Source organism: Nylanderia fulva, unplaced genomic scaffold, assembly GCF_048542155.1.
Source record: "Nylanderia fulva isolate GAGA-0341 unplaced genomic scaffold, ASM4854215v1 Scaffold14, whole genome shotgun sequence".
NCBI lineage: Eukaryota > Metazoa > Arthropoda > Insecta > Hymenoptera > Formicidae > Nylanderia > Nylanderia fulva.
The window spans coordinates 4,231,466-4,243,696 of record NW_028189622.1 but is presented as its reverse complement, the minus strand read 5'-3'; the positions used below and the strand labels follow the sequence as shown (position 1 = coordinate 4,243,696).

The following is a 12,231-nucleotide window of genomic DNA, read 5'->3' as shown; positions in this document are numbered from 1 at the left end:
TTTCTTCTCCCTTTCTTTTTTCCTCTTTTTACCCTCTTATGTGTAATTGCACGCGAAGCGGCGCAGTAACACATGTGGGACAAGAAGAAGAGTAATGGAGCGTTTGTGTCGCCGTTTTTACAGGCTTGACTCGTACACGTAGTCCGAAAACAAAAAGGACAGCGAGACGAAAAAAGCGGGGGCGAACCGGTGCGCTCTTGTAAAAGGTATACGCCCGCATCGTGACGTCAACCTTAAGCTCCCTCGCTGGATGTTTGTGGAATGACACGGGGAAAAACGCTTGTTTCCGGTGCACGGAGCGTGATATCGCGAATACTGAATTCCTGATTAAGTCGCGTTACCGGTAAGACACGACACATTTGCTAGGAAGAAATGCGGAAATTATTTGTACGGAAAACGAAAAAAGCCACAATTATATATCTTGTAACCGATTCCATAAATATGTATAATTGTTCAACGAATGTAATTCGATAAAATGCAAGGTTAAAACTTGCAGGTACCTCGTGGATTAATTAACCGAGAAAACGTGAAAACTGACTGGAAAAAATGCACCGCCAAACGCAAAATATATCCTATTTCCTATTGCGTATTCATGATGTGATGTAAAAGCAAATTGATTTGTGTGCAAAATTATTGTACGATTACGTGAATAAATAACGTAATATTTAACTTGGACTCGCGCTTCGTATCGATCGTTATAATCCGGTTTTGCGAGAAGATAAATTTAAATTACATAATGCATAAAAATAAATAGTACGATTCGCTTAATCGGGTCAGTACATAACTAATTTTAATCTCGAGATTTCTATCTCGATCTTATATCAATTGAATTGTACCTATAATTTCTCTTTTTTAGATATTGCACATATAGGTATATGTTATATTTAAAATATATTAATACCATATCATGCAACCTAAGTAATATTCTAAGACATACATATTGATATTTTTTCTCAAGCTTCTTTATATGAGCGGATTGCCGATAAGCCTATCGACGATACCATGCAACAGGTGTATTCTTCTTCGTTTGCTGCGAAAAATGATATGATCGCAGAAAATGTAAGTGACATACATATTTTTGACAGAGGGCATTCACGCACACGAATTTATATCAGGTCGAGTGTGGTATTATATATTACACAATACATATATAGAGAAGCTAATTAAACATATTTAGGAGTGTTTGGTATTGTGCGGGTAGTTAAAACGTATCTTGAAAGCAAAGCGCAGTCGAGTACTTCCTGGTGTGCTTACCTTTGTTTAGAAACAACGCTTCTTCAACTTACTATTCATCTCTAGGATCGCACATCTGTATTGCTTAACGAAATTATATTGCCGCGAAACTCGGAGACATGAAAATTATTTACATAATTTCGAGAATTTACATATAACGCAACGATTCTAAATTAAAGGTTTTAAGAAATAAAACGGATAATATTTTCTGTCGTTTTTGTGTGCTCACACAATACCACCGAGGCATCAGATATCTATCTCTAGGTTCGATAACTCTATCGAGCAACAGGTATTGCATGCTTTTTCCTTCTCACTAAAATCGTGTTTGGTAAATCGAGTAAACGTGCCAGGATCGATGATTTATATCAGCGAGTGCAATGTTTGCGAAAAAAGAGCACGATATAGCTTAGCTTATACAGAAATCATAAATGAATGTTTCTAAGAAATTGAGTCATTAATGTGCAGCATACCATAAAAGGAGCACTTTATCGAATTATTCTAAGTTATCGTGAAGTCATAGAAAATGATATCAGCGAAATTGCCGTGTGGTATAGATTTTAACCTCATGTATTAATGGAGTTGAATGGAAAATTGCCGGAAGTAATTCCGGCCAAAACTTGAGCGCATCAGAAAACGCTTTAAATCGCGGTTAAATATTCCATTATCCGTCCATCAGAGCGATCATTCTCATTCCGACGTCGAGATTCGATAACAAATGCATTCGCGCGTACCGTAAATACGGACGTCGAAGTTTTACGCTTTATAACTTGTGTTTGTATGACGTATATTTGCGCGTACGCGTTGTTGATCGATATATATGCGCATAATTTAGCTGTCGAACGGCGCAGCAGATTTTATAGGCCGCGTAAAAGTTCCATGATGGAAGGTTAAAAGCGCTGTACCTGATTTTTTTTTAGGTGCGATCGAAGCGAATGACTTATGCATTTGCAATAGCGAAAGATGTAACGGCAAACTATTTACGAAATCATAAAATCCTTTTAGCTTTCCCACGTAAAAATCTCCCAAAAATTATAGAAACAAACCCTGCCTGTATTTTTGAATATAATTCTGTATTAATTAAAATAGCATCGATGAAAACAATTTACACTCTAAGAAGTGTCGGATCTATTTATGTTTGACGCGAATTAAATAGAAATTATTATTGTAACTTTCAATTTTAAAGTGAAATGCGTGCTTCAATATTTTCCTGCGCGTTACAAAGTGCTACTTTGTTGTTAAAAGAAGGATGTTCTCGATGCTTGATTTAATAGGCTTTAGGTTGACGTTAAGTCTCAACGATTAGCTACAGGGAAGGACGGAGTTTAGAAGCAAAGTTGAGTCCTTTGGGATAGCAAAGGATTTCGCAGGACTTTGGTCGTTTCATGGCTCTTGATCGAAGACTCTGTTTAAACTCTCAACTCTGCACCTTATGTTCTTACGATCAGACGTGAGAGCTCCAAGAAATGTTTACAAAATCACAGCATAATCTTAACTCTAATGCCGATCTTTTCCGTCAGATGGATTAATTATTTTCAGTTTATCGAATAAAATACAAGTTGAATTAATAGAGCTAATATTTACCCTCAATACATATTATTTTATACAATTGTAACATATTTGTTCGTTAAATTGTGATATTTCTATGCAACACAAAGGCAAAAAATAATCATAAGTAATATATATATATATATCGTTGCAGAAGAATGCATAATTAATTCCATCGCAAGCTGCGTAATGAAATGAATTATCATTGTATGATATAACGGCTTGATTAACACCGGGCGTTATTAAGTATCCTGTTGGCACACATTTGCAAAATGGTAATGACGACGCGTTACGGATAATTAAACCTCGCAAAAACACAGCTGCGAGATATTCCTCCTCCGTTTCTCGATTTTGCGCATTGAGTTAGGATATTGCGTCGCTTTAACCCGATGATCCTCTCTAGGAAGTCTCTAAAATTACACGAGCGATAAAGAAAGTAGCAACCGAGATATTTGATAATGTAATATAGTAACACACGAATTCTTACGACTGTGAAAAACGATGGTAAAGCTGTTGTGGTTAATGCTCGCATTCGTACTACGAGATATTATTTCAAATAAATTCTCGATTTTAAATGAAAACAATTATAAACATAATTGGAAATTTGAATTGTCAAAAGCTGTTTGGTATAATTAAAGGGCAACAATGAATAGCAATGAATGCCGACACAATTTTCCATAACAAGAACTTGAAGTTCATCGAATGTTATTTGATCAGAGCATACTTTTCGAGCAAATATATACATAAATGCGCGCTCGATCTCGTTTTAAAAGACTATCCGCGCGCAAACAGGCACGAGGGTATTCCGGAATTCCTCGGAATCGAGAGGGAAACAATGCGGGACTGCTATTAACGGCGTAAACTGCTCGTCAAACGGCATTATTGAGAGTACTACAGGCAGGAATTGGAATGAAACTGCATTTGCAAGGAACGCGGGAAAACATACTCTATGCATGCATTCGCAGCATCCTTAACGGCGGGCTGTTTCTAAATACAGAGGTACCGAAGTTACAGGATATACAAAGCGCGCCCGTTACTACGTTAACTTTAAAGAACGTACAAGAAGTAATTAAATTCCATTCCTTGCCTCTCTGAGCACAAACACATTTTCATTGGTATGTAATTATAAGATGCATATAGTGAGAAAAAAAAAACGAACAAAAATTACGCGGACCAAAACGGCGAATTTTGCGAAATGAGAAATAAACGCGATGAAAAAAGAATTTTATTTATCGTTTACACACAAATGTATAGTCGAGAAAAATTATATTTCTCGGATCGTTTCTTCGCGCCTGCGAGTAGTAGATATGTATACCGATATCGATGACGCGCGCGCATGTTTTGTGAATCGTTTAAACAAGAGCCATTTAAATGAAATTGTTTTATCGCAAATCGTCCACTTCGGGAAGTTTTCATTTTTTTTTCCTTTTCGTTCTGTGCCTGCAATCTCTTGTTTTGCACAGCAAAACTCACGTTGCACGTTTTAGTCTCCATTTTATGCAACCAGACTTGGTGTTGTTAAAATCTGCGTTCAATCCGCGCAGAACGTTTAAAAGATTTCCCGCACGAAACGGCTTAATTAAAATCTTCCTTAAGGAAGTTTTGCGTATACGCCGAGATCTTGGATTAAAGCACTATCGATAGCATACGATCAATTCCTTTAAAAGTTTTTGTTAGTGTAATATAAGATATATTATTTTATTTTACTGGTTGCGTGTTGAAGCAATTTGTAATTAATTAGGCGAGCAAACAATCAAAATTTCTTGTCGAAAATAAAATTAATGACAAAAACCTATTGAATCGTTGTTACAAAAAATTGAGTATTAACATACATTTTTTCTTTCTTTTTTCTTATTTTTTATTTAAAAATAATCATTGTAATATTTCAGCATTTTTTCACGAGCCTTGTCAATTAAAAATTTTAAATTTCAGTGTGCATGTGACTGATTAATTGGGGAAATAACATTTGTTCGAAAGTATTACTATAATTATATAACATAACAACTAATTCAGTTAATAAATGAAATTACTGAGAACTAAACGTCATGAACCACACCCAGCTCGCAGTTGTAGAAAGTTCTTGGAACGCATTATCGTTTTAATAACACGTTTACAGCCTTTCATATCCAACACGTGTTGTTAACTTTCGTGAAATACCAATGTTCTTAATTTAATTCTCGAATGGCCGTGCAATGGCTTTTACATTACTGAGAGCTGCATTAGAATCGATTACAAAAATATTAAATATTATATTAAAATAGCATATATCATGTACGAAGGATGTAACATGTCTGCAGGAAAAATTGCGGATAAAATTTATACCGTGTCATAGAAAACTGGATATAAAATTTTAAGGAAAAATATTTGATAATAAATAAAATTTATACTGACAACTTTCTCGATAGTCAGGTATATACCATATAATATTTGAGGAGTTTAAGTTTCGCTAATTTCCATATAGACTTGTTGCCAGCTGACGCACTCATGCGTATCTTTGTACGTCGGGGCGCGCTCAGCTAAAAGCACGACTACTGGCAGGTGGCTACGCCCGGTAGTATCTAGTACCTGAGGATAATGCGAGAGAGGTGTACTTAATATTAACAGGATGCTATGGAGGCCGCGCGTGTTGTTCCTACGTAATTTCCTCCTAAACGTACTAAGAGATGCCCATGCATATTTCAGGGTAGCAGATACGAGAGCATGAATGCGTATCCTTGTGCGAACGCGTTGTGTACAGGGTGTCCAAAATTCTCTATCGCACTTTCTCTACCGATCCTCTTCTACTTCTCCAGAGACTCTAACCGATATTCCTTAAAGTATACGTGGGATGCAACATTCCCTTGCTTACAAACTTCTAGATATCTAAAGAGATTTAGAAAAAACTCCATTTTTCAAGCGCAATTAAGGGATGCAACTAAATTATATATTTTATATTTAATATGGAATAGAAAATAGTAAATTTCAATTTGAGAACTCGATTTAAATCATGAAGATATTTTTGAAATTGAGGAAGAGATACGATTTCCTTTCAAGAAATTTAAAACAGACCTGCGGGTTAATCTATAAATTCATAATTGAAATGAAATGCGAGAATTTTCGAACACTCTATATATATACGTGATATCATGATGTCACTATTTGACGCCGATATGTTTGCTAATCATTACGAACCGCTTGATACTGACATTTATTCAGGCCGGAATTAGCAGTCTATATTCAATATCTCATGTATTTGCAAATTCAATTATTTCGTCTACAACGCGTCTTTGACGATTGGCAACACGTTTGCAATTAATTATTAGAATGTATGAACATATCGAATGAAATATTATTTTGTAGCTTAAAGTTAGTTTAAACACGACTCATTTTACAAACATTTTCAAACTCACACGTATCGCATTTTAATATTGATATAAATAATGCTAGTAAAAAATTTGCAATTTTAAACAAAAATAAAAAGAAAAGGAATACATGCAATTTTTATACCAAAGAAAAAAGCATGTACGTTTTAGTTGCTATTCGAGAAATATAATATAAAATTAATTATTACTATTTTCTCTCTCTTTACTTTGTGAATTAAAATATTACACATCGTCTTTATAAAAACTGTACGAGTATATCCGATATGTTTGCTAATCATTACAAACCGCCTGATACTGACATTTATTCAGGCCGGAATTAGCAGTCTATATTCAATATCTCATGTATTTGCAAATTCTATTATTTCGTCTACAACACGTCCTTGACGATTGGCAACGCGTTTGTAATTAATTATTAGAATGTATAAACATATCGAATGAAATATTATTTTGCAGCTTAAAGTTAGTTTAAACACGACTCATTTTACAAACATTTTCAAACTCACACGTATCGCATTTTAATATTGATATAAATAATGTTGGTAAAAATTTGCAATTTTAAACAAAAATAAAAAGAAAAAAGAATACATGCAATTTTTATATCAAGGAAAAAAGCGTGTATATTTTAGTTGCTATTCGAGAAATATATATAAAATTAATTATTAACATTTCTCTCTCTCTTTCTCTCTCTCACTCTCTTAACTTTGTGAATTAAGGTATTACACATCGTCTTTATAAAAACTGTACGAGTATATTCGATATTAATGGAACCCGGCGAGAAATAATTTTACAAAAAAACGTAACCATGCGGTTTATTTTACTAATAAACAATTCACAAGACGGACCCGCCGAAATCGATCAGCGGAATAGGAATTTCTCCGCGGAAAATTCTCTGATATGGAATAATATTCCTCCCATCGTGCCTTATGCCGCGACGAAGCCTGCCGCAGTTGCAGCTGCAACCGGTCGTAAGAAAGCTGGCGCACGTGCTGCGCGGCGCAGAAGCGTTTCTGGCGCGCGGACTTATTTCACTATTTTATTAGATTAAATATTCACGACGGTAGAGCGCGATGTAACAACAGAGAAAAGCCGTAGAAAAACACAGTGAAATATGGTACGGGTCTCCGCTGCGCGAGAGAGCGCCGCCGCGCCGTGTTGGGAATAGAGGTCATTGCTGCATCTTTAATGCGTTGTACAAAAGCGGTGCATGAATAAATTGAACTTCGCCGTCTCGACATGCAACCACAGCAACGTGCCCCTTTTATTGTTGCATTTTTCTTTCGAATGCATCGTCCGTATCGACGATTCCCTCTATCAGTAAGGCATTTGTAAAATAAAAATTTTGATATATAACTTCGTTTTTCATGAAATATTTTTGTCCCTCCGCTAATACGTATATTTCGCGTTGATAGTTGAAGTTGGGCATTCTGTGATGTCTTTTACAATCGTTTATATTCTCTTTTTATAATGGGTGACACATTGCTCTTGTCATCATAAAATATCTTTAAAAATTGAGTTTAAGAAAATTCATTTGTCATAACTGATGTCAAAATAAATATGGAAATCCGTATTGTCACATGTGCGATTATGTGTAATTTTTATCTATTTTTTTTTTTTTTCAGTTTACCGTCTCAGATCGGAATTTGTTCGCTTTGAAGTAAACTTTACGTACGTTTCGCCCACTCCAGGCTATGTTAGCCAATCACTCTAACATATCCGAGTGGACGTGCCTTGTGACTTCCGCGCAAGCTTTTTTATGAAATTGAATTGTGTTGTTCATATTTTATAAGAGATAACATGATAATCGCGTAAATAAATAATGTTGCACATGAAATGTTCTATAAAAAAGTAAAATTATTCCTTTCTCATACAAATTTATTTAATATATATTATAAAATTTTTAAAAATTAGAAAAAATAATAATTTCGATAATGTCAATGATCTTATAAAAACTATGACGCTTACGAGATCTTATAAAAACTATGACGCTTACTTTTATGATTTAGCATTCTACCTTGTCTTGATGAAGTAATTTATTACACCGCTAACAGTCCTTAATGAATGAAAACAAATGGCAGACGCACATGCAATGCTTCATGGTTGACACGCATTTACTGTGTAATAACGCCCTAGAGATTTTGTTATGGATGGAGCACGCGTGGTCGTTTGTATTGCAATAACAAAGTAACAAATGTTACAATGAAAATTGACGTTCGTTACTTGGCTTAATATATCTGCGCACGTGACGATACGCACTATACTGTGAGTATAGTGTACATACTGCGTGAAGATCATTTTTTTCCACGCTCGAAATGGATCTGATGCAATTTATTTGAAGATGCAATTAATCTTATCGAATTTGACGCAAACAATTCGCCGCGATATTTTGTTTTGAAAATATCGATTTAACTCTGTCACTGTGAGATTTTCAATTTTCCAGTTTATAAAAAAAGAATATAAAACAAAAATCTTTTATGAAAACATGTTGCATTTTTAGAAGCTACCTGTAAAATCTGAATTGCAATAATTCTGCATTTATCTGAACCAAAATTTAACATTTTCATTTGAATTTTGATTGACCTTAGAAAAAAATAATTCTAAACGAAAGGCAATTCATCGCAAATAACATTATCTAAATAAGCGATTTCTTAGCAAATATACCGTATTATTTATTGGCAGTTAGTGTAATCGCACAATGCCCTACATTAGTTATTAAAGAGTAAATATCTTATTAGGGGTTCCATCTTGGCATGCTATGTTTCCGGCCTGAATTTAATAGCAACGGAACGAAATGGCTTTTCAGGCCATTTCGCTAAAGCTCGTTATCTCGTTAACGATCGGAGCACCTATTCGTCTATTTCGAGCTTCGTCAAGGCAGGCACGACTGCGCCATCTCATCATGGTATCGAAGGAGCCATGACTACAAGATATATAACGATAAGAACGTGCTCGTTACACACGGAGAAAATTTTACAGTACAAATTACATGAAAAATACATCTTCTTTCACAACGTTTATTACGCTGGAATATAACATTAGATATTTTTTTAAATTATAGACATTATAATATTTATTACTCTAAAAATTGTAAATTTTACATTTGTTTTATTATTTGTTATTATGCACATTTTTTGTGTGTGAAAATATTTGAATAAAATGTAGTATATATAATATTATGGAATAAAATATATCGTGATTTCTTTTATATATTAATATTATAATATATTTCACGATTACAAAAATTATATTGTGATTTTTACTGCAATATTTTCTCCAAAAATTTGTGAAAAATAATAGATATCTTGAATCTTCAAAAGCAGACAATTTTTTTCATATCAAGTCCGTAATATAAAATCTATAGTAAGCAAATTGTTACAAAAATAAAATTGCTGTAATAATAAATAGATTACATACATATATGTGTGTACATATATATAAATATATTATTACATATATAAAAAATGTTACAAATGTAGGTATATGAAATAAAAAAAATCTATGCAACATATATGAGCATTTTGATTAAAAAAATCTCTCGTATTTATATTTTTAATATTTTAGCATGAATGGCAAATATATTTTAAGATTACTATATTTCGGTGTTGCATATCCATATTTTGTGAATATATTAAAGTATAAATGATATCTGTAATCCAATAAATTTTAAAGATTATTTTATTAGACAATTTTGTACAAAATTTGAAATTTAAATTTTTGAAAATTTAAACTTAAATGAAAATTATTATTAAAGTAATAACTCAAGGATAGAATACTGAGAGTTGCAAAACATGCAAAATAATTAATGACAATCGCGTAAACATGTCGATTTTAAGAAATGTTTAAAATATTTGACAGTTGATATATTCTGTATATACTTTAATAAATGTGGAAGAATTAAAGTCTAGATAATCAATAATTGAGGAAAGATTGACATTAATTATTTTTGATGAGATTTTGTTCATAAATCTATAGTATTTGTAAATTTTATATGAACTTTCTGCAAATGTCTATTATTGCAATCTTATTTTTATTTTTGAAACTTTAATTCTTGAAAATCATTATATATATTATTGTAAACTCTATTAAAAATTTGAACTTTGAGAGAAAGAGAGAGAGAGAGAGAGAGAGAGAGAGAGAAAGAGAGAAAATCCATTAATTTTGTTTCTTGAAATATTTTCCGATATATCTGGAACGCGTCCCATATATTTCCAGTGCCCGTAAAGTGTATAGTCAATACTGTCGGATAGAGATACATCTCTTTTTCAGTTCCATGAATATAGCGAACGTGAGCATATGAAGTAACTGCATCTTAAAGAAAAGATATACATCTCCATTTTTCTAGAATTCTCTTCTTGACTATACTTTTGAGGACACATTTCTCTGTCACAGCTACAATTTTTTCTCGGTCCTTTCACTCTTGTAAATTGTTAATATTACAATTACTCTCTCGCGTTTATTCTCGACACTGATAAATTCTGCGCGTATTTCTATACTGATAGCTAATCTAGAGATACATAATACAAGATTGACGATTTTCGCGATTCTCGGCCTGTGTATACGGATGAATGGTGCAGAATAGAGCGCATGATATCGCTCAAATCATATTTCAGAAACCGGGTTAGTGCCACGAAAGCAGGAATGGTCGAATAAAGCAAGGACGCGAATGAAAGGGGGCGCTTAAAATGGCAGCCGCGAGATAATTAGAGAAAAAACGGGAAAGCAGGGAGGGCCTGGTGAGAGAATGCAAGCCTCACCTGTACTTTCGCCACCACGTAGCTTCTGCTCGGGCCTCTCAACCCTCTCCTCACTCGGTGGAGGTGGTCTCTCTGTCCTTTTCGGATTGTAGGGGTTGTACGAGGAGGGCCACACGGTGGTCAGCCTTTTTGCTGGCGGTGGCGTGCTCGGTCGTCCTGAAAATAGATTAGGACCTTTCTCATCTAACCCAGGCACTCTCCGTTTGCTTCCTTTTTTTTTTATTTTTTTATACACCCGCCAATAATCCAGCCCAGCCTGTCTCCTCTCTCTCTCTCTCTCTCTTTTCCTCCTTTCTTTTTCTCTTTCTCCCGTGCTCTCGTTCCTGCATTTGATTTTATCGTATAATATTATGCGCGCTATTCTACACCATACAAGGCCGTAGCAGCAAAATGGCGCGCGATGATGAAAATTTAACAAACATTGCGGTAATACGATGCAACTTGCAGCCGCACGGTGATCGTAGACGGGTCTTTAAATTTTATATCAGATTAAACTTATAGAGTTTCTTCTTTTGTATCGATATTATCTCCATTTATATGTTCTTTTTTACTTCTAATTATTATCTTCAAAATATAGTTTTTAATACAACAATTAAAGTATTAAAAAAAAGTTTTAAATAAATATATAAATAAAATAAAGTGAATTGTTAAATTAATTTGAAAATTACATTAATATATCTAATTGAGATTTTAATTTACATTTTTTTCTTTATCTGACACAATAATAAGGTAAAAAAATAAATAGAAATAAAAAAATTCCTTTTATGTCTGATTCTCTCTCGTATATTTGGTATATTTTTGCTACATAATAACTGCGTTCCTAGTTGCTACGTTATTCGTAACAAACAAAGTAATTTATAATAGATAGGATAGAAAACATACGCGCGCGCGGGTATGTGGTGGGTGCAAGTTTGATGAATTCTCGAGCTTCTCTTTGAAAACGAGCCAAGTTCAACTTGTTGCGTTCGATGCCGACGAACGTTTTATTGAACAAAATGCCTCCTCGCGGCGGAAAAAAGAGGAATGTGGCTGTAATCTTCTACAAAGCGTCTCGGTACTTTGCGTTTTAACTGATTATCATTTAATATAAAATTTCATCAGACCTAAATACAATTTTCTCTCTCTCCCTCTCTTTCTCTCTTTCCTTTCTGATCTCTTTAAAAGAAATGTAACTTTTTTTTAATTAATCCTTTTCATCATCATTTAACAACTATAATAGTTATCTTCAAATTTATGTGTAATTAATTTTGAAGTGCTTTTCAAGAAAACAAACATTTTGTTTCACATGGAATAAAGTTCCTAATAATATTGTAATTGAATGATAAAAATACAACATTTTT

At 33.7% G+C, this 12,231-nt stretch overlaps 1 protein-coding gene and 1 long non-coding RNA gene across 8 annotated transcripts in view; one reads left to right on the top strand and one right to left on the bottom strand.

The window, feature by feature from the left end:
- The window catches only part of LOC114929304 (lachesin), a 234,769-nt gene that overhangs the window by 24,264 nt on the left and 198,274 nt on the right, over positions 1 to 12,231 (bottom strand). For 5 of the 6 annotated variants that reach the window (XM_029300796.2, XM_029300797.2, XM_085480214.1 and 2 more), the window contains one exon: positions 10,892 to 11,047. The exons of the other annotated variant lie outside the window; for it this stretch is intronic. In XM_029300796.2, coding sequence (XP_029156629.1) covers positions 10,892 to 11,047 — 156 coding nt within the window. The remainder of the gene's footprint in view (positions 1 to 10,891; positions 11,048 to 12,231) is intronic. 6 annotated transcript variants of the gene reach the window in all.
- Positions 1 to 12,231, top strand: part of LOC114929307 (uncharacterized) — a 245,511-nt gene that overhangs the window by 88,401 nt on the left and 144,879 nt on the right. The window lies entirely within an intron of this gene.